The sequence below is a fragment of the Neltuma alba genome, unplaced genomic scaffold (genome assembly GCF_004799145.2).
Source record: "Neltuma alba isolate B1F8T4 unplaced genomic scaffold, ASM479914v2 tig00013223_pilon, whole genome shotgun sequence".
NCBI classification, from domain to species: Eukaryota; Viridiplantae; Streptophyta; class Magnoliopsida; order Fabales; family Fabaceae; genus Neltuma; species Neltuma alba.
Window position 1 is genome coordinate 132,581 of NW_021637523.1, and position 23,289 is coordinate 155,869.

Below are 23,289 nucleotides of genomic sequence, written 5' to 3' on the forward strand. Positions count from 1 at the left end.
GATTCACATGTTGGTAATTCCAGATGAAGTATTTCATGATATTCAAAAGATGGTGAAATATATATCTAACAAATCCGTTCCAATGAAAATCTGGCAGATTTGTTCACCAAGTCACTTCCTTGTATGATATTTGAAAAGTTTATTCATGATATCGGATGTCACAAACTCAAGGATATCAATTGATGTTATCAAGAGGGAGAGCTAATACACGCTGTACTCTTTTTTTCTTGTCTATGGTTTTTTTCCACTGGGTTTTCCTAGCAAGGTTTTTAATGAGACAGCACCAAATAGTATATCAATGAATGTGTACTCTTTTTCTTCTGCTAGGTTTTTGTCCCACAGGGTTTTTCCTAATTGAAGTTTTTTAATGAGACACGTATCTTATACAATGGACATCCAAGGGGGAGTGTTATGAATATTATACCATGTGGATGTCCATCTCCTCTTCTTCCTCTTCCTTTTCCTCTCAACTTCATCATCAACTCCCACTACTTCCACTAGGCATTAATCTTCCACTACTCCATTACCTTTCCACTATGCTTTTAATCTTGTAACTCCCCCCACTCATATTTATGTGGCTTATTGTTCATTATCTATCATTTAAGTACAAATGTAACTTATGTGTAAGACTATACCTATAAATAAGGCATGCCATTGTATTTTTTTTTTGATATACTGGAAAGCAAAGACAAAAGCGATAAAAGAAGCTATCAGTCGCCAGTATTTGAATGCATGATGCTGTCAACCATTTTAGGGTGCAGGAGATAGAGCCTAACGCCAAGCGTTAGAGCATTCTTTGCCAAAATGTCTGCCAACAGGTTTTTATCCCTCGAAACATAGCAGAAGTGTACTCTCCAGTCTCGTTTCAGCATTTTTTAATCTCCATGATTAGTTGATAGTCTTCGTGTAGATTAGACGGCTCATCTTGGATGCTAGAGAGGGCCTGTTGTGAGTCGCTACAGAGAGTGATCTTTCTGAAGCCATTATCCCATGCTCTTTTCAACCCCATGAGACAACCCCAAAGTTCAGCAGTGAGTTCATCTCCAGCCGGAAGCTTTAGCTGAAAGCCTTCTACTATTTTGCCGCACCTATCTTTAATGATTCCTCCGCAAGCTGCAACCTGGTCTCTCCTTGAGTAGGCCCTGTCAACTTCTATGGAGCTTTCACTCTCGTTCGGTGGCGAAGGTTCCCTACTGCCAGGAGCCCTGTTTCCCTGAAAGTTCACTCTAGAAAGCTTTTCCTGAGCATTTGTCATGCTGCCCAGAATTGCCATAGCTCGCGCCTATATGGTGTACACACTAGGTGCCGCCTTCGTGTGTACCCAATCGTTTCGGTCACGCCAAAAGAGCCAACACGTAATGACAAATAGCCCCTTCCAGTAACAGTCCTGATTGCTTACTTTGCGTGACAAGTTAAGGTGGACCCACTCAGTTATAATGCTGTTGAAAAAGCTGTTATGGTAGGACGGCTTAACTAGCGACTCCCACATCTTCTTTATTTCCTCACAATCTCTAAGAGCATGAAGAGCATCTTCGTCAGAGAGTTTGCATATGTCGCACAGACCTGTAGGGTGAAGGGTCATTCGGTGCTTCCTTTTATTCGTAATGAGACATTCATGCAACAAGGTCCACGCAAAGGTTTTGCAACGTTGTGGTATCTTAAGCTTCCACAGATCCGTCCAACGCACCCCATTGCTAATCTGGCTTTCTTGTAACGAGCGATAAGCTAAGTGAACAGAGAAAAGTCCACTCTTCTCCCATTTCCATCTTGCTCGAATCTCACCATTACTATCATAGACCTGTTCAAAACCATCGGTCACTTCCTTCCATTTTCGTTTGATGCCATTCCATGAGTTAGAGCCTAGCTTGTTAGGGGTGATTTTTGGCAGTAGATCGTTGCCGCAGCTGTATTTCCCGCGAATGACCCTCGCCTATAAGGAATGTCGATCATTTACAAGTCCCCAACCAAGCTTCATCATAAAATCTCAGTTCTACAGCTTCACATGCCTTAATCCGAGGCCACCGACTCTCTTCTCGCTGCACACCCTCTTCCACGCCACCAGATGAATCCTCCTTTTCTCATCTGATGAGCCCCACAGGAAGTCACGAGCTCTCTTCTCAATAGTGTTACACGTGTGGGGAGGAATATTAGCCGTTTGTATGGAATAGGATGGGATTGCAGAGATGACAGCCTTGACTAGCGTACCCTGACCTGCGAATGATAATCGAGTGGTGTTCCATGTGCTCATTTTATTCCGAACCTTGTCAAGCACAAACTGGTAGGTCTCTGAGGTGACTCTATTGTGATGAAGCGGGGCTCCTAGGTACTTCCCAAGATTTGTAGTGCTGGCAAAGCCTAAAGCTTCGCTCATTTGGGCGCTCCTTGCATGATTGACATTAGCGGAGAAGAACACCTTTGTTTTGCTACTTCTCACTCTTTGTCCTGAGGCTTTACAAAAGACATATAAGCATTTTTTTTATGATTCCCACTTGATCCATGTTGGCCTTTGCAAAAAGTAACAAATCATCAACAAAAAACAAATGGGATATGGGAGGGCCATTCTTACCTAATCTTATCGGTTCCAACAGTTGTTGTCCACTTCTTCTTGGAAGAGGTGGGCTAGTTTCTCTATACATATCACAAATAAGTAAGGGGAAATAGGATCTCCCTGTCTTAAGTCCCGCGAAGGGAGGAACTTTTTCGCCTTGCTCCCTTCCCAAAGAATTTGCATGGAATGAGAGGAGATACAAGCTTGAATAATATCTTTAAGATAAGGTGGGAAATTGAGCTCAGTTAGGCACTCCAAAACAAAATCCTACCGAATACGATCATAGGCCTTTTCAAGGTCAATCTTGAGGGCCATGAAGCCCTTTTTCCCTTTCATGTTTTTCATGGAGTGGATCACTTCTTGAGCAACAATTATGTTGTCCGCACTTGTCCTTCCCGGCACAAAGCTACATTGGTTTGGGGAAATAATCTACGGAAGAAGACATTTAAGGTGGTTAGAAATGACTTTTGTGATCGTTTTGTAAATGACGTTACATAAGCTAATAGAGCGAAAATCACAAATATATTCTGGATACTCCCTCTTAGGTATGAGAACAATGAAGGTGTGGTTGAGGCTTTTGATCGAATCTGGCTCCGCAAAGGCTGACGTGATCGTCTTAATGATTGAGGGACCAAGGGTATACCATTGGCTTTGGAAGAAGAAAGCGTTCAAACCATCCGGTCCAGGTGCCTTAAGAGCACCCATACTGAAAACTGCTGACTTTATCTCCTCACTAGTGACTTCGCTGGATAGGTTTGTGATATGAGAAGGCTCTAGTGGTGGGAAGGAAGAGCAATGCACCGTGGGTGGGGAGTCATGGTAATCATCCCTGAACAGGTTGACAAAGAAACTAGTCGCTGTGTCTTTTATCTCCTTAACATCATCCGTCCACTCGTCTTTCTCATTTTTTATAGCCTCAATTTTATTTCTTCATCGCCTACCGTTAGCTCGAGCATGGAAGTATTTAGTATTCCTATCTCCCATAGAATACCAAACACATTTGGCTTTTTGGGCCCAAAAGAGATCTTCTTGTAGGAGAATCTCTTCTAATTCCAACCACAGACTCCTTTGTAGCTGCTCGATTTAGGAGGGGAGGATCTGAGCTCCGTAGGACTTGGTAATGCCTTCAAGCCGGCCCATGAGACGACTCTTCTGTTGCCCCAGGTGACCAAAGACGTTATAGCTCCACTGGCCCACTTTCTTCATAAAGTTGCTAACATTGTTTAACCAAGGTATTTCGGTCTTCCAAGCATCCTTGACCAACCTGGAGAAGTCATCATGAAGGCACCACAAGGCCACAATACGAAAGGGTCGTTTCTGTTTGCTATGAGGCCTATAAGGGATGGTACTCAATAAGACCGGCCTGTGATCCAATTTGAACCAAGGAAGGTGTTTCACCGATACATCTATGAATAGCTCTTTAAATTTATTGTTAGCAACCACCCGATTGATCTTGCTTTCGCAACCTTCCCTCTTCTAGGTAAAGAAGGGTCCACTGCATCCCAAGTCATTTAATTGCAAGTCTTCGTACCAAGCCATAAAATCTCTGTCAGGAGGAGTTGGATGGAAAGCGGTGGAGCGACGCTCATTGTGGAACAGGGTTGCATTAAAGTCACCACCCAGGATCCAAGGAATGTTTTCATCTGCCGTAAGCTAGTGAGGTCTCCCCAGAGTTGACGTCGTTTGTTTATGTTGGGGCTTGCATAGATAGAAGTGACGTACATTCAATCTTGTCCTTTTTCCACCAGCACATGGATATATTGATCTGACTTTCTTATGACCGAAACTGAAAAATTCACCTCATTCCACGCTATCCATATACCACCTCGGAAACCGTTTGCATCAATTATTTCAAACTTCTCGAAGCCCAGCTTTTGACACCTAAGGCAAGCTTGAGAGCCACTACTTTTTGTTTCGAAGAGGGCGATGAAATCAATTGAGTACCTTTTCCTAATTTCTTTAACCAGCCCCGGTAAGCTTTTGGAGCCAGTTCCGCGACAGTTCCAGAAGAGACTAATCATGGGGTACCTTTTCTGGGGGATGCGATGCTTATAGGTCCCCTAGAGATAGCAATGGACGTGTCACTCATCATGGGTTGCTTCATAGAAGAGCCTTCTTCATCCCTGGGTCAATTCTGGTGAGCGACAGTAATATCTGTAGAATCGTCACTGGTTACGTTCAACCTCGCGTTGCTGTGTGTCTCAGGTGTGTTATCTTTAAGCAGCCCACATTCCTCCTCCATGGGTTCTTCATTTTGAGCATCACCAAGGCACTGGAATGGGTTTGGTGACCGAAGGAAGTGGCCTCTTTCCTCTTGGGTATGACGTTGAGGAGGCCCAACCCCTATACTTTTTTTCCTGAGGGTATTCTCCTTGCCTTTCAGAACTTCTGCACCCTTAGGCGTTTTTTTCTGAGTTACCGGGACCCATCTTTTATTATTAGTAAGCTCCTTGCCAAAAGATCCGGTTCTCTCTTTCATGGCTTCCACGTCAACCGCCTTTATTGCCTCCTGGAAAATCGCTTCATCAATATTCACATCTCTTCCCTTGGGATTTCGCTCTTTAGCATGTGATCGCCCCATGATCTTTGCTACATGATTTACCCCTCCTGATTTTTCAGTGTTTCCTGGTAAGCGTCTCCGTGAACGTTGGACGAGGTTCCAAACTCCGAGACCTTCCTTTTGCGGTTGTGCACCACCCATTGCCGCCGTCGGGCTCTCCATGACCATTCGAGGTCTCTTTTCACCAGCAGTTCCATCCTCCACATTGATACTTGCTTGTTCTGACTCAGCGTACCTTCTGGTCTGCTCATGTGTTGCACTAAACTCCTGTGAACCTTCCTGAGTAGAATTTGGAGCCTGGTTATTGTTGGAGACTACGTGGGTCTCTCGTTCTGGGCAAACGTCCCTATGGTAGCCATAAACACCACAGCAGAAACAAATAAGGTGCAACCCTTCATACTCGATGCGTCTTCTCGTCCCAAAGAGGTTAAAAGAGGATCTTAGTTTTTTGTTTAAGTCAATCTCGACACAAATGCGTGCAAACCTGCCGCGCTCACTAGCATAAGTCACACGGTCGATCTTCAGAGTTCTCCCTATCAAGGACCCAATTCGTTGAAAACTGGCTGCGTTGAAGAACTCAAGAGGAAGAAGTGGAATCCTCAACCATATCACAATTTTCTTATGAAGTTCCGCATTCCATGGATCAAAATTCAGTCGCCACCTTTGAACCACCAAGTACCTGTCGGAAACCATCCAGGGTCCCTCTTGATAAATATTGATCATATCATTCTCATCCTCGAACGATACAAGAAAGTAGCCGTTATTGATATCCCTCGTGGTGAATGACTTCTCAGTCTTCCACATTTTTTGCAGACTCTCCTTCATAACCCAAAGAGGTACTGATTTCTCGAGAAGTTTGACGATGAGGGAGTTCCTCCAGGGTGCACACCACTGTTCATATTCCTCCTAAGTAATTCTCAGCGTGGGGCAATCCTCGTCATCAATGTCGACACCTTTCGTAGGTCCATGGATCTTATCGTCAGCATTTTCCTTGCTAAAATAGCACTGGAGTCCCTTGATGTACTCGGCCCAAGCATCATCAAACACCCCACGGCCTTTCTGGTCTTTTGAGACTTGCCCAGATGAAGCGCCTAAAAGAGTCTCCTTGAAGGACTTCTCCTTTGTTCCAGTTACATTATCCTTAGTCTGATCATCGTTGTCATTGTGTGAGTTGCGTTTATATTTTTTCTTCGTTTGGTTTGCCTTGTCGCCTTCGTCAGAATCGCCACCACCACCAGAGCGCTTGTTCGTCATTTTTTCGTAAGGCATGCCATTGTATTATAATGCAAGTGAAGCAAGTGAAGGAATACAATATCATTCTCTCATTTTCTTGTCTACTTCTCTTCTCCAATCTACTTTTATTGTTGGTTAATTTTATAACAAGATTCTTTTTTTGCAACTAGTAATCATGGGTCAGTTGTACTTCCCCTCGTGGATCATGGATATTAAAACCGGTTAATTAATTCATACATGTTGAAATAAAGGGTTAAGGTGTGAAAACATCATTAAAGCATTTTCCCATGCCCATTTGCCAACATAAATTTTTGGAAAAATTCTATACAAGTACCTATTGAATTCAAAAATTTCAAATAATTCGTTCCAATTTCACAAAGGACAAATAAATCTATAGGTATTAAATTGAGATTTGCAAATTTTGACAAATTAGCTCCATGTCTTTTTTTCATTCAACCAGGGATTCAAACTACTTGCATAATGTAAGTTACTAGTTGCATAATAATTTTTACAACCTGTTTTAAGCTATTTGTGTATTATTTTACAAAACAAGTAATGAAAATGCCAACTTGTGTAATATAAATGGTTTCATTTGGGAGGATCTGCAACTTATTTATTTGCAACCCAATTATAATCCATTTGAAGATGATTTTATTAAACATATAATGAAAACAACAACTTGCCTAATGAAAATTATATTAGTTGCATAATGATTTTTGTAGCTTATTTTAAGTAATTCACATATTAATTTACAAAACAAGCAGCAAAAATAACAACTTGTGCAATGCAAGTTACTATTTTCATCAAGAGATTTGAAATATGTTTATTTGCAACCCAATTTTAATTCATTTGCAAATAATATTATTAAATATATAACGAGAATAACAATTTGCATAATAATGAAAGTTACCAAATGCATAATGATTTTTGCAATCTTTTTTTTAGCCATTCACATAGCATTTTACAGGCCTTTATGGCAGCATAACGGCTTATAACTTAGTATTCCCAAGGCTTTATGGCAGAAAACCAGCAGTCAATCAATTTCAATTACAGAAACAAAAATTGAAACATTAGCAATTTCGATTATTTACCAAACAATTTATGGTGAAAACAAAAATTGAAAATACCCTAAACCCAAAAACTGATCTAAATGTGAAAGACCCCTTCGGCCGAACTGAAAAACCCATTTGGCCGAACAGCAAAACCCATTTTCCGTGTGCGCATTGTGAACAATCCTAACATCATCCTATCATCCTCTTTCAACTACAATCATATTGAACGAAACACTAAAGGAAATTAGGGGACCGAGTGACGAAGGAGGACCAACCTAAAGCTCTCAAATGTGGAGAACAATGTGCGACAACCGTATGCAGTAGGATGCCACAGTGATGAAGGAGGACATAGAAAGCGATGATGATGGAGGGCGATCAATAAAAACCAAAGAGAAGGGCCAAAAATGAGGTGGGTATGGCGGCGAAGAGAGTTCGAAGCAGAAATGGGGCGTTAGAAATTTTGAACCGACAGAGCGAAATGAACAAGGGAGGGGTTTTAAAAGACAATACTTGACGGTTTCTATGAATAACCGTCAAGTAAACCGTTAGGTATCTTAAAACAATACTTGACGGTTTTAAAACAAAACCGTCAAGTATTATAAAACTTGTCGGTTTTAGGGGAAACCGACAAGTTTTGTAACATGATACTTGACGGTTATAATATAACCGTCAAGTATTGTTGGATAATATTTGACGGTTATTTGAAAACCGTCAAGTATTTCAAATAAAACTTGACGGTTATAATAGGAACCGTCAAGTTTTCTCCCGCAGAAACTATATTTGACGGTTTTTGTAATAACCGTTAAATATTTAGCGTCAAGTATTCCTCACTCTGTAGTAGTGTAACGAGAATGATAACTTGTATAATATAAGTGACTATTTCAATGATGCTATTCGCAACCCATTCTTAGGCATTTTACGATATCCATACTGTTCACATGGTTAATTTTCACCAAGTCTTGGAGGAATTAAACAAAGGCCAAAGTGTATTGGCAAATTAGCATACTGATATACCTAAAGAATATCATAATAAACATAATAACAGTAAGTTTTATAATTTACTATATATGTAATAGAATTAACTACTAAAGTGATAATATTTATTAAATACTAGTAAGTATATGACAGAAGTTACATTACATATATTTAAATGATAAATTAACATCAAGATTAAACCGGCATCTTTGTCTTCCAATGATTCGTCAGAGCTTCCCACCAGTTTATTTGAGTTTCTCCTTGAGGTACCTGAGATTTTTGCATTTGGTTTCTCTTCTCCTGCGTTTATCGCAACCATTCCCTGAGGCTTCCCCATCTCTGTGTTAACATTTAGCACATTTCTTCATTGAACGGCTCTTTGCACTGCTACGCCTACTTTGTTTGTTTGTTTTTTTTTTTTGACGAAATTCATGGAGGACGGAGTTTTCGGGATCTGCTCAGGTTGCTCGATAATAATGGCAAACAAGGTCTATGGCGGTGGACTATTGGAGGGAAGGGGAGAAAGGATGGTAGGCATGAGAGGAAGGGGATACAAGTAATTGTCAGAACTTGCAAATTCCAATTTAATACCCATACACTTATTTATTCTTTGTGAAATTAGAATGACTTATTTAGAATTTTAGAATTGAATAGGTATTTATATGGGATTTTCCTTAAACTTTTCATGGCTGATGAGTGTAGCAATACATATGAATGTTTTTAAGCATTGTAAAATAGTTAATGGTTCATTTAGCACCTTGCCGTCATGAGGGCATTAAACTGTTGTATTAGGCACTAGTGTGTTTTTTCAACATTCAACATATAAAGTGTTTTTTTCAAATACATTGAGCACTCTGAAATAATTATTGGTTCATCCAGAACCTTAAATTATTTTTATAAATATATCTAACATTCTAAAATATTTTGTAACTTATCCAGTATTTTGAAATATTTTTTCCAAGTACATGGAACACCCTAATTTAGAATATAGGGTTTAGGGTATTTAAGGTATTGAACATATATGAAAAAACATTTTAAGATACTAGATGAATTACCAAATACTTTAATATACTATATGTACTTATAAAAACACTTTAGGATATTGAATGAATCATAAAATACTTTAAGATATAGATGCATCTAAAAAAATTCGTTAGAGTATTGGGTCAATCTTAACTTTTTCAATCTAATAGCTAAGCTAGCTTATTAATATATTTAAATATTTTTTCCAACAAACATAGTTAAGCATTTACCCCTATTCTAACGCAATCAACTAATGATGAGCAAATTTAATAAAATATCTCATATTTTTCATATTTATTGTACTCCCTCGATTTTTTTTTTATAAGCAACAATTATCATCCTCCTCTTGTCCCTAAATATAAGCAATATTTATAAGTTGTCTTAAATTTTTGTAGGCAATTATTTATTTTAATATTCAATATTTTTTTTTCTCATTTTCCAAACTATCATCTCTGTCCATCACACATTTCCTCTCTTTCATAATTCTCTTTATTATAATAATTTTTTTATTCTCTTTCATATACTTTCTCTTTCTCATAAATAAGGGTATTTTGAAGAAAAAACTTTTGATTTTTACTTATTTATTATCTTTAACTAACTTTTTGATCTACGTAATAGACTCCTTTGTTGCTTATAGCAAGGGAGGGAAAGAGTATTTCTTAATTGCTATGTCAAAACCTTAAAAGACCATTGTAGTGAAAAGGAGGGATAAATACCAACTTTAGTTCCATAATCTTTTTTTCATTTTGTATAATTGATTGATTTTTTAATATATTTTACAAAATTAAAAAAATTAAATATCATTAACTCTATCTTAAAAGTTTTGACAAAAAAAAATCTATCTTAAAAGTTAACAGCTTTCCGAATTCATTCCTATTGAATATATATATATACTACCTCCGGTCCTTATTATAAGACCCCGTTTGACTTTTTGTTTGGTCCTAATTATAAGACCTCAATCCATTTTGTCTCTCATATTTATGCATTTTTTTCCAAAATAATCCTTCTAATAATGATAGTTCTAGCCAATACACTTAATTAGTAAGGATATTTTAGGAATGACAACACTTATTTATTACAAATAACTAACTTAACTTACTTCCTTAATCTCCTCAAATAAGTTAACTGGGTCTTATAATTAGGACCAGAGGTAGTATATATATATTGCCATCTTTTATATATATATGTATATATATTTGAGAAGTCTAAGAAAATAAAATTAGAGGAGTAAATGAAATGAATACATCGATTTACCACTTAATGCTTGTTTTGATTAGCTGTGGAGAATTAATTTAAGATATATGAGATAAATATAAAAGATAAGCTTTGCTTTGTAAAGTGAAAAAAAAAAATTTTGGGTTAAGTTGACACAAATAAATTTTTAAAAGCACCTGTTTAACCATTCCTTGAAAAAGTGCCCACCCCAATTTTTGTTATGACTCACTTCTACCTGCCTCAATGATATATAGTCAAGGGAAAATCCAAAAAAAAAATAATTGTTGAATTTCAAAATTTCAAATAAAGAATTACTACAAAAATGTGTTGTCATTTATTTTTTGAATGTAGTCGTTTTCTTTATGAATATAGTAATCAATACTGATTTGAAAATTTGAAATTCAACTATTATTTTTTTTTTGGGTTTTTCCTATAGTTAACTCATTAACTTAGTTTAGAAATAATTTTTTTTCCCCAACTTCAGAGTGACATCAGGTCTCCTCCTCATAGTAAATTATATACCATTGGCCGAGTCCAAAGCGGTGGATAGCCTTTGAAGGGTGGCTGGCAGTGAGGTGTGCATTCCTAACGTTTTCTTCTTCCACCGCGTGCCGCGACACGCGCGACTCAACCAGTCGCGATAGCATCGCGCGTCCCTCAAACATGGGCCTGTTGGTTACTTATATTTGGAAGCATCACTCACTTTTTTCCCCCTAGCAAAACCTTATGTAAAGACTAGAGGGAGTAAAGTTTTAAATGCTCATACGCATGATGGGGATGGGGGGGGGGGGGGGGGCAAAACACAAAAAATTGTAATAAGGTCTAAAAAAATAATTACTAAAATATTTTAATAATAATATAAATAGCCTGATAAGTTTTAAAGTAGAAAATAACAAATTCTGATACTTGCTTTATAATTTTTTTAAAGACCTTATTGTAATTCTCTAAAAAATAAAAAAGTTCAAATGTATGAACATTTTATATTTTGATTTGCTTAACCATTAAACCCATGCTAACCCATTTAGACTATTTTTTACAACGGGTTGTTTGGATTAACTTTCCAAAACAATTTTATTGTGTTCAAAGTAAATATATATGAGGAGTTTTGTATCAACTTTTAAGGTATTTCAAAAACTCCAACTAATACTAACTTTAAAGCATATAGACATATACTACCTCCGATCCTTAATATAAGACCCTGTTTGACTTTTATTTTGGTCCTAAATATAAGACCCTAATCCACTTTGTCTCTCATATTTATGCATTTTTTTCCAAAGTAGTCCTTCTAATAATTGTAGTTCTATCCAATATAGTTGATTAGTAAGAATATTTTAGGAAAGATAACACCTATTTATTACAAATAACTAACTTAACTTCTTTCCTTAATCTCTTCAAATTAGTCAACTGGGTCTTATAATTAGGACCGGAGGTAGTATTTACCTATAGAGGCCTATTTCATGAATTGCATGTATTTAGATCTAGTCATAGTAATATATAAAACTATGGTATGAAACCTTCATTTGGTAAGATCAAAACATATAGTTTGAAATTTAAAAGACTAAAATCAAAATTTTTGCAAATTTAATAGACCAAAAATTATATTAACTATTTTATTTAAACTAATAATAAAATAAAGTATAGAGATTATGATAATTACTACTTTCGATCCTTGATATAAGAGTTAATGGACTAAATTGAGAAGATTAAAGAAGTTTGTTCAGTTAATTATTTGTAAAAAAATGTGTTGTCTTTTCTACAATATCGTTGCTAATAATGTGTATTAGCTAAAACTATCATTTGACAGAACCGTTAATATGTATAACTACTACAAAGACTGATTTTTGAAAAAAATATATAAATATGAACGATAGAGTAGATTGATATCTTATATTTAAGATCAAATTAAATATCAAATTAGCTCTTATATTACGCATATGAGCTAGCACTCCTTCGGTCCTTAATATAGGATCTAATTTTTGAGTTAACGTTGGTCATATATGTAAGATATATTTTGTATGTTTATCAATGTTTTTCTAAATTAACTCTGTTGATATTCTTCGAACAATAATTAAATAGGTGAGGGAGGAAAGAATTTAAAAAAATGTTTGGATATTTTAAAAAGAACATATCATATTAATTAATTAATATAGCTAATATGTTTAATTTAATCAAATTAATTAATTAGGTTATTCATTAATCATTAAGTAGGGGAGGGGCAGTAAAAAAGACGGTAGAGTGGTCAGAGCCCCAGGCTGCTCCAAATGAGCGCTGAACCAACTCTCAACTCCCATCCATGAATGGTATGCGATTTTGGTTGGCACCTCGAACCTAACGAAGAAGCCCCCTTATAGCTACAAGGCCACATTTTGCTTCTTCGATTTTAAGTCAAATCCCTCTTTTATAATAATACACCCAGATCTAGGAATTGCAGAAGCATCGCTTTGATTTTTGCTGGATAACTGTGAGGGGAATTTACTCACAGGGTGGCAACTAGCAAGGTTTATGCTTGCATTGGATTTTCCTCACAGATTGGATTGACATAATCGCTTCTTTGCCTTTCCCCTTCGGAGCCTCCGAAGAGTATTGTTGCGTTAAAGGGGGCCTCGTCGCTATTGGTTTTCTCCGTCTGTCTCCTTACCTATGGGCTCTCTACACTCTGTACATTACATTAATATTCTTTCGCATATAATCTGAAGGTTTATTCTTCTACATCTAACACTTCCCTTGTAATCGGCTGCTTCCTTGGTTTTGAGTTTTGGTGTAAATGGCCAATGCATCTGGGTTCTTTACCCCTTCAGTTCCTAATCGATTTGGGGTTCAGCCTGCCACAGGCATCAATCGATTTGGGCTTTTCTCTTTTAAACAAATCTCCAATAAAGTATTTTGCCTTAGTGCCGTAGAAGGCGCTGAAAAGCATGCTTCAAAGCCTTCTGAAGCTCGGATACCCAGGTGAGTTTCTTTTCAGTCCGTTTAGTAAATCAATGGTTTAGCTCTGCTTAGCACAATCATTTGCAAGTTAGGTAGTCTTTTTTTTGGCTGGTAACTTCAAGTAACAGTCTATGTCTTGTATTTGTTCGCCGTACTCATGGTAACGTAATTAGAATCTTTCTATCAAGGGCTTGGGGCTTGAAAGTGATCGAACCTTTAAGAGTATCCTGCCCAACTATTGATGTCTACACACAGGGTTTCCAGTATTGTTGAACTGGACCATTGAAATTTTATGCGGTGGTTAGCATGGGTATAGATTGCATGCTTCTTTTACTTCCATTAACATATCTGAACAACCATTTTCGGTTTCTGAACTAAAAAAGTTATGAAAAAGTAGCAAGAAGGTCAAATTTATTGGGTGGTTGGAAATTAGAAACATAGTTTAGGAACTGAAGAACAAACTTCTGAGAGTTATCAGTGGAATGCTATGGTTGACTACATAGTCTCGAATGAAGGTTCAAGGCCGTAGAAGTAAAACAAAGGGCATGGCTTGCTATTTTTTCTCACACCTGTGGGTTGTCCATATCTGTTCATTAACCTGTTTTAAATGGGATTTCTGGTTAGAAAAGCAAATCGGCTATCAGAATCTGCCTTTAGCAACTGGGTACATTGATCCTAAATACAACAATACTCTTGTATGCATTACTTTGATCTAGGTATGCTTGAGATGTGTGATGCCGAAATACAAGTTTTTAGCATCTGAAAAAACATGCTTAAAGAATTCTTTCATCTTGCTTTGCTCGCCTTTCAGAAAATTTTCCAAATTTAGCCTGATAGAGACGGAAGAGGTTAACCATTTTCAGCATTTTTTTTTTACTATTCATAATATGTAAGTCGTGTTATATCAGTAAAATTGCACCAAGTCTCAAAATATTTAGAAAAGAAAGAAGAAATGAATAGAAGCCTGAAACTATTTGCTCCTTATTTTTAATTTTTTAATATATAACTTTTAACAAACAGATTTATAACCATAGCTAACTATAGGTTATTTCCTCTAATTGTGTGTTTGCATTTTATCACTTGATTATATATTTGTTTGCTCTTATGGTATTTTGGAGTCTTTAGACATTTTTAAAGAGCCACTGCCTAGTCTCTTGTCACTACATGGAAGAATTTACTGGCGAGGAACATCTTGTGTTCATCTTATAATGAACTGGTCACGAGCCTCATTTTTCTTGGTCTGCATATGTACACGTAGCCAGGAGGAATAGACACATGTTTATGTTCTTTGGGATGACAAGCAGATTTCTCTTTGTCTTTTGTCTATTCATAGAATTAATGTCTTTATAGGCTTGTCAGTAAAGGCTGCAAATTAGTTGGATGTGGTTCAGCTGTGCCAGCTCTTCAAATTTCCAATGATGACCTTGCCAAAATAGTTGACACTTCTGATGAATGGATAGCAACTCGCACTGGAATTCGTAATCGACGAGTTCTTTCAGGTTAGTATCTGGTATTATTCCATGGCAATGGCATAGATTAGATGGCTGGAATGGTTAGGTTGCATTGCTGGCTCCTAGCTCTGGCTCTAGATGGCCAATTGGTTGGGGGGATATAGATATGGAAACAGACATCTCTAGTCTAGTCCTGCCATAAAGTCTTGGTTGTTTTTTTTTTCCAATTTAAATTTGTTTTTATGGACCTTATCAGCTCTGTTGACCCATTAATGTTCCATGAGATGATGCCAACTATGTTAGTTCAAGACTCTTTTGAAACTTTACCAAAATGAGATGGCCCTGGTTTATGTTTGCTTGATGTTGTGCTTGTAGGCAGAGAGAGCTTAACAACTTTATCAGTTGAAGCAGCTAGGAAAGCTCTCCTGATGGCAAAGGTTGATCCTGATGATGTTGACCTAGTATTAATGTGCACATCTACTCCAGAGGATCTTTTTGGCAACGCTCCTCAGGTATTGGTTGAGGATGTATCATTGAAACGTCCGTTGTGCATGTTATGCCGTCTTGCATGCATAGTGAGTAATGTTGAGAATCTGAATATACATAGACATGGGACAAAGAAAGTTGAACACGGCTTCTTACCCCAGGATTTCTTACTAAGCTAAAACCTCACTTCATGGACTTGAGGGAACGTAAAGGATTATGTATTTATCATATGTTTAGAGTAAAGTTTTGGATTAATGTTCGGAAATTTTCTTATTCTTGGGTATATTTTATGCCGTATTTGTTTCATAAATTTTTTCATTAGTATAGATATTGATTTTTCTTACATCCATTTCAATTAAAGATTATTATTCTTCAGTTTACGTTCCAATTTGGAGAAAGAATCGTTGCATCTATTTCAAAGATACATGGCAAAGCATTATATGCACTTTTATGGTGGGGGGATGTATTAGTTTGTTATGGATGATTTGTTCTGTAACCACATACTTTTATTGACTCGTACTATTATTTGGCTGATGTTTTGATTTTTTTTCCCCCTGTTAATTACATTAAAGGCTCCCTTGTAAGGGTATTATTAACTTTAGCCAAGTTATGGGCCTCTCTAGCCAATATCAAAGTTTCATATCTAGCAAAACTTGGCATTTGATGTTTGTGGTCGTCCCTTGTTATTTAGTGAATACAAGTAATATCATTGTGTTCTGTTTAGAATCCCTTGTCAGTTGACGAGCACAACTAATATCATTGTGTCTTCTGATTAGTCTTTCTTAGTCTTGCACTACAGAGACTACAGTAAAGAAAGAAAAATACTATTCCTCCGGTTCTCAATATAAGACCCTTATACACACTAGTATAAGGGTCTTATATTTAGGACCAAAGGAGTATCAAAAAGGCCAAGGGATACACTTGTGCTGTACTATATTTACTATAGGGGAAATTACACAGCACGAGAAACAATGGGGACTAAATTAAATGCAATTCAGCTCTGACTACTATTTTCACATATTCAAAAGGGTACTCTGGAATAACTTTAGCTTGACTTGAAATTGTAAATTAACTATTGCAAGTGCTTTCCAGAAGAATGCTTATTAGATGTCAAGTACATTAGATCGTTGTGAGACAGGAACCTTCTTATCTCTTCTACCGTGTTGCTAAGAAAGTGACGAGATTTGGAGTCAAACTGGCAATAACCAGGATTTTATCATATAGTTCGAGATTTTTCCCCCAATAATTGTGGGCTTGTTCTGTAATCACTTACAGTGCTTGTAGCTTTAAAGCATGCTGCACTTTCCATAGTTTTTTTTTCCTGAACACTTTCCTTAGATTGATTCCTAGGAAAGCTTTTGTGCCTTGACTATATATTTTGATGCCAGTTTTCTCCGCTGAGAAGTCCTTAGCTTTTAGATCAGATTTAAAAGTTGGACAGACCCTGATGCTGATTGTAGTTTTTTCTCATTAACATGGAAAAATAATCTTTATTGCTTTATAGACACATTTTACGTAATTATTGCAATGTTTGAATGATTCTGGTATTGGGGACTCCCTCCCACAAACGATTGAATCTTTCTTGCTGGGGAAAAAACATCCAAATCGGATATGGATGCTAAGGGACTTGTATAATTTACTCAAGCATTCTCACAGTTTGTTTTTGCTTGTCATAATTGTCACTGTGATTTTCAGATTCAAAGACAACTTGGCTGCCAAAAATCATTGGCTTATGACATTACTGCTGCATGTAGTGGATTTTTGCTGGGTTTGATATCAGCTGCTTGTCACATCAGGGGTATGAATTAATATTTATGAGGTCCTAATAACTGCTAGGTCTGTTGAAACTTAAATCCTTTTCTCCATCTGGGCACAGGGGGGGGATTTCAGAATGTTTTAGTAATTGGGGCTGATGGTCTTTCAAGATTCGTTGACTGGACGGACAGAGGGAGCTGTATTCTTTTTGGGGATGCTGCTGGTGCAGTACTAGTACAGGTAATTGAATATCTTCCTGCATCATATAGCATCTGCGACAAGTATCAACTATCAATTTGGATTGTAAACTGGTTATTGTCTTCTCAGTATGTTCATAATTAGAATAGCTTCAAAGGCAAGGTTTTGAAATTCTTGTGGTATAAACTCTAGAATGAAAGTAAACTGCTATGCTAATTCTTGATCTGCCAGTTCAAAATTGTAAATAAAGTATTACCTGAGTTCTGACTTGTGAGCCAAAGTCTGTTAACCTGTATGCCTTTTGTGAATTTGATAATTCTCTCTTGTTGATAGATGATATCGAACTTTCTTTAGAAGGATATAAAGCAAAAAATGACACTAAGCTTATTCTGTTTTCATCAAGAAGAAGAAGATATTCAAAGAAAATAATGTTTTATGGCTTTGATATGATGTTGTGCCTTACATTTCAGGCCTGCAACATTGAGGAAGATGGTTTATTCAGTTTTGATGTGAATAGTGATGGCTCTGGTCAAAGGTATGTAATTTTCATATTCATGAATGAAGAGCTGTTCATCTCTGTGGAAGTCATGTAACTAGAACTTTACTCTTCATGCAGGCATTTGAATGCTGCTATCAAAGAAAATGAAACGCATAATGCATTGGATTCAAATGGTTCTGTGTTAGCGTTTCCTCCCAAGCAGTCCTCCTATTCTTGCATTCAAATGAATGGCAAAGAAGTATTCCGGTTTGCTGTGCGATGTGTGCCACAATCAATTGAGTCAGCCCTCGAAAAGGCTGGACTTGCCACGTCTAGCATCGATTGGTTACTTCTCCATCAGGTACTGGGAAACGATCTTCAAAAGTCAAAACAAACCAAGTATGCTAGGATTATCGTTCAGTAGCTAAAATCTATTGGTTGAGTCGCTGGCATGAAGCTTTGAGGTGCCATGCTTTCGTCAAATGGACTAACATTAAATATGGAGAACCCCTAGATTGACGGGATTCTTTGTTATATCTAGCTTTTTTTGGATGGACCAGCGTTAGCAACAAAAGTTAATCTCCCATGGGAGGGGAAAGATAGACTCTTCCCAATTAGATTCACTTCACAAACTCCCAAACTCTTTTTTAAGGGATAAGAGCCCTTGTTACTCTGTGCCAACCTAGGTTGTATCTAGCATTTTCATTAGACTGTTCCAACTTTGCTATATACCTTTGTGAGTTGAGTTGGAAAATTCAAAGTAGCATACACCATCTTAAACTCTCTTGGTTACTAAATGCAGGCAAATCAAAGGATAATTGATGCAGTAGCGACAAGGTTAGAAATGCCGCCAGAGAGGGTGATATCGAATTTGTCAAATTATGGTAACACAAGTGCAGCTTCCATACCACTGGCTTTAGATGAAGCCGTTCGTAGTGGGAAGATTAAGGAAGGCCATACTATTGCTGCTGCTGGCTTTGGTGCTGGTCTTACTTGGGGATCAGCCATTGTTCGATGGGGCTGAGCATCTGGTCATAGGTGAAGGTGAGCTCATAGAAATTGCAGTTCTTGAAAATCCCACTATTTTTTTCGTTGAAGAAAGAATCTCTTTTTGTAGAAGCAAGTTCTGGGATAACAGTAACATCAGGCAATTCCTCATTTCCTATTTATTTTGTCCTGCAATACTGCTTCCTATTTGGTTGTGGCACCTCAATAAACCATTTTTTCCTTTTCATCAATAAACTTTAACATCATAGCAGTGTTGTATGGAGTGTGGAGAGAAACTTTTGAGTACACCACTGGGCCTAAGTTTGGTGATTCCTTCTTAATATTATGTTAGCACATTGAGAGTATCAGTCAGGAGAGAGCAAAGGAGGGAGTTGGGTTCTCTTGTACGCTTACCGTGATTTGATTTGAGGATTCTACAGCATGGTATATGTATGTTAATGCTGGAGCTCAAGCTAACCTTTCTTTCCTTTTCTACTAATTTGTGGCAATTCCTTTCCATTTTAACTATAATTTTGGTTTAACACCCGACTATCACGTACTTTCGTTGATGGATGTACTCTATCTTTCTTTTTTTAGACAACAAAAATCAAAATATATAAATATGAGGAAAAACAAATTGCAGCAGGTTCAGGGATGGGAGCATTTAGATCCCTGCCTTCCATTACCACACCTAGAGATGAGGAGAATGGGGAATCTGAATCCCATGTTGATACACATCACATTGCTGCATTTTTTAATATTTGGAATTTTAGTTGGATAACTAATATACTTAGATATGCTTAAATATAAACAAATTATATATCAGTTTAAGCAATCCTGCTTGATGTATCTTAATAGAATTTGATAAAATGAAATAATTTAAGGTAAAAAATTAAGGCGGTTATTTTTATTTGATTTTGGATCTCTGAGTCCAAATATATAGACGGTCGTGGGTAGTTTTTACAATGTTCAAAAAAGTCGGCCAGACCCACCTGTGATTGGACTCTGAAACGGTCTCTTGCCTTTCTCTGGTCTGACATAGGGGTAAAATCGGAACTGGATTGAACAGGTAGAAAACCAGTGAATCGTTAATCGGTTTGAATTTGCTAGAATTTTCTTTTTCAATTTTTGAGAAAAATTAAAATCTTGCTTCTAAGCTTTGTTTGGTGTATATTTATGCATTATAAGCATTGAAAAAGAAAAAATAGTACGAAAAAAAATGCGCCATAAATATGTATATGTATATATTATAAAATTTATAGAGATAATGTGCTTAAATATCTAAGAAGAAGCACTCCACACCAAGAAGTTTTTGGACTCTTCTATGTTCTGAAAATTTTATTTCGTAGTATTTTTATTCTGAACTATTATTCTCCGTTAAATTTGACTGCTAAATATATTGTTCAAATCACATAACTTAACTATCAAACTCAATGGCAGATAACAACAGTAATATTTTTGCTATGAAAATAAATTTTTAAGACATAAAAGAGGCCAAATAAAAACTTTCATATGCTAGATGCTTTTTTGTAAATATTTCTGGGACATTTAAGCACCTTATCTCAATTATAAATATGATAGTTTTCTTAATAATTATATGCAAAAGAAAAAATAGCACGGAATAAAATAATTATTTTTTCATTTTTAAATCGTAAAAGATTTATTGAATTTTTTAAATTATATTTTCAAAGACTAGTAATAATATTTTGGGTTAAGGTGCACTTTTGTTTTGGAAAATTTTGCTCGAGAGCAATCATTAGTTGGAAGTTTTTTCAAAATCATTGTCGCCCTAAAAATTTCAAAACATAGCCATGTTGCTCCATCCCGCTAAAAAACTAATGTCGATCATTAAAAGATTGACATTAATTATTAATATTTTTAATAATAGGGAGCACCATTGCTCCATTCTAACACTTCTCAGTAACATTGAATCCAAAAAAACTTGCTAGCAATATTACTTTTGAGTGAATTCTTTTGGAACAAATTTACACCTTAATCCTAATATTTTTGGCCAAATGGGAGAGGAGGCAACCTTTCATCTTCATTCCTCCGAATTTTTACATATGAAAAAAATGATATCTAATAATAATAAACCAATACTTTATTAAATATTACTTCCAATGTCATATTTAACATATAAAATAACAAATATAATAAATTAATCATAATTGATCTAATCACAATCTGATCATTAACCTTTAAATCATTGCCTTCATTATATAATTTAATAACCGGTTTAGTTTTTAAAACATTGGTTTATTGAGAAGTGGCTTAAATTGAGGAAACATGAAACTCCTCACTCTCACACATACAAATCTATCGTGGAGATCAAGTCCAATGTAGCGTATCAAAAAAAAAAAAAAATCAAGTCCAATGTAATTTAATATATCCATGTGGTGATCAATCGAAAACTTATATATCATAGATATGCCTAAACTATAGTACTATTTATAGAAATAATTACGTATTAATATCTTTTATTTAATAAAATTAAAGTACAAATTTCCTTAAATAAAATCATCATGCGGTTTAAAACATCTTATAAAGAAAGGAACATTTACCTTACAAAATATTAAACATTATTATTAAATCAATCAATCAATTAATCTCAGTGACAAAGACACTGATAATCATTAGTTACGTACTTATATTACATTACTGAAAAGCATTGACTTGTGGCTTTCATTATCAATCAGATACATATAATTGATATTCTTAATTAAACTAAATTAATTGCTCCCATGTGTACTCTTTTGCTTAATCGATCCTTGTTTTCCCACTTGAATATATATTACTTTTCGTATTCGATTCTCACGTGGGATTACATCAGAAAACTATATGTAAACCCTATTTTTGTGGCCTCAAGTAAACTATATGTACTAAGTCCTAACAATTTTTTATTTGAACCTTTCGGGCTAGTCACATGCATACTTTATTATTCACATTAAAAAAAAATGAACTACATTTATGTATATTATTATCAATGCCTGGTATTAGCAATGACTGCCAAAGTGTGCTGGTATTGTCTAGGCAGTAGTATATTGATAATTAGCGGTTTTTTTTATTTAATACTCCTCCGGTCCTTATTATAAGACCCAATTTGACTTTTTATTTGGTCCTAATTATAAGACCCAATCCATTTTGTCTCTTATATTTATGCATTTTTTCCAAGATAATCCTTCTAATAATGATAGTTTTAGCCAATATACTTAATTAGTAAGGATATTTTAGGAATGACAACACTTATTTATTATAAATAACCAACTTAACTTACTTCCTTAATCTCCTCAAATAAGTCAATTGGGTCTTATAATTAGGACCGGAGGAGTACAATTATACGAACACACACATAAATATATCAACAGTGGACTCAAATTTTGAGACCTCATCAAAACGTGACGGGTGAGTGACGTGATCGTTGGGATAACTAGCCATTAATAATAATTAGCAGTTAAAAGCATCGCAAAGAAAGAGCAGCGACTTAAAAGCATTGCAGAGAAAGAGCGGTGACTGAAGGGCCACAACCCTTGGAGAGTCTTAATTTTTTTAATATACTACCTCCGGTCTTAATTATAAAAGTCAATTGACTAATTTAAAGAGATTAAGGAAGTAAGTTGAATCATTTATTTGTCCTAAATAGGTGTTATTTTTCTTAAAATATCCTTACTAATCAAGTGTATTGACTAGAACTATTATTATTAGAAGGGTTATTTTGAAAAAAAATGTATAAATATGAGAGACAAAGTAGATTGGGGTCTTATATTTAAAACTAAAATAAAAATCAAATAGGGTATTATATTAAAGACCGGAGGTAGTACAATGTTATTATACATTTTTGTTAGTATGGATGAACATCTAAGATGAATTGAATTGGATGTTGTAAAAATCTTGTAAATAATAAAATAATCCAACTTGATTAATATATAAGTAAAGTAGAGTGGAGAAAATATTACTTATTACTTGAAGAAAGAGTATGAGAAAAATATACACAGAGATTTATATTAGTTCAGTTCAACCTGATTCCCCAAACTTTTCATTCAATGCATCTTCTTTTTGTAGTCTATGTCTGAAAATGTCTGTTAGACAGTGTTTGTTTTTATTGAAGTTTGTGTATGAGATAAATGAGAGCATTAAATTAAACTTCTCATTGAAATTTAAGCATGCAGTAGTCAAAGTCTATAGTAGTCAGCTCAATTCTTTTAGATTTTTCAGAAAATAATTGTAGTGACTGATCAGATTGTTAAAGCTTTTATTAAGGGTTAATCTGTCAATAAAAGGAGAAAAAATAGATTTTCCAACTTGGGTTAATATAATTTTTGCCTCTCAAGTTTACTTTCATTTTTGTTTTGATTCCTCAAATTTCAAATCATAAATTTTGTCCTTCAAGTTTCTTTCCATAT

General features: G+C 35.7%; 3 protein-coding genes across 3 annotated transcripts; 1 reads left to right on the forward strand and 2 right to left on the reverse strand.

The window, feature by feature from the left end:
* Nucleotides 1-865: 865 nt before the first annotated feature.
* LOC114735544 (uncharacterized) lies at nt 866-1,273 on the reverse strand. Its single transcript, XM_028923244.1, has one exon. It carries the CDS (start codon nt 1,271-1,273, stop codon nt 866-868), a length of 408 nt encoding a protein of 135 aa, XP_028779077.1.
* Nucleotides 1,274-4,676: 3,403 nt separating this feature from the next.
* Nucleotides 4,677-5,912, reverse strand: LOC114735545 (uncharacterized). The gene has a single exon (XM_028923245.1). The coding sequence runs from the start codon at nt 5,910-5,912 to the stop codon at nt 4,677-4,679; it is 1,236 nt and encodes a 411-aa protein (XP_028779078.1).
* Nucleotides 5,913-12,897: 6,985 nt separating this feature from the next.
* Nucleotides 12,898-19,336, forward strand: LOC114735551 (3-oxoacyl-[acyl-carrier-protein] synthase III, chloroplastic). Its single transcript, XM_028923249.1, has 8 exons — nt 12,898-13,555; nt 14,885-15,033; nt 15,361-15,497; nt 17,167-17,269; nt 17,348-17,466; nt 17,895-17,959; nt 18,041-18,263; nt 18,705-19,336. Exons 1-8 carry the CDS (start codon nt 13,371-13,373, stop codon nt 18,924-18,926), a joined length of 1,203 nt encoding a protein of 400 aa, XP_028779082.1. The 5' UTR covers nt 12,898-13,370; the 3' UTR covers nt 18,927-19,336.
* Nucleotides 19,337-23,289: the final 3,953 nt, after the last annotated feature.

Coding starts and splice junctions, on each gene's coding strand:
- LOC114735544 (XM_028923244.1), bottom strand. CDS start 1,273: ATGGCAATTCTGGGCAGCATGACAAATGCTCAGGAAAAGCTTTCTAGA.
- LOC114735545 (XM_028923245.1), bottom strand. CDS start 5,912: ATGTGGAAGACTGAGAAGTCATTCACCACGAGGGATATCAATAACGGC.
- LOC114735551 (XM_028923249.1), top strand. CDS start 13,371: ATGGCCAATGCATCTGGGTTCTTTACCCCTTCAGTTCCTAATCGATTT. Junction 13,556..14,884: donor TCTGAAGCTCGGATACCCAG/GTGAGTTTCTTT, acceptor ATGTCTTTATAG/GCTTGTCAGTAAAGGCTGCA. Junction 18,264..18,704: donor ATTGGTTACTTCTCCATCAG/GTACTGGGAAAC, acceptor TACTAAATGCAG/GCAAATCAAAGGATAATTGA.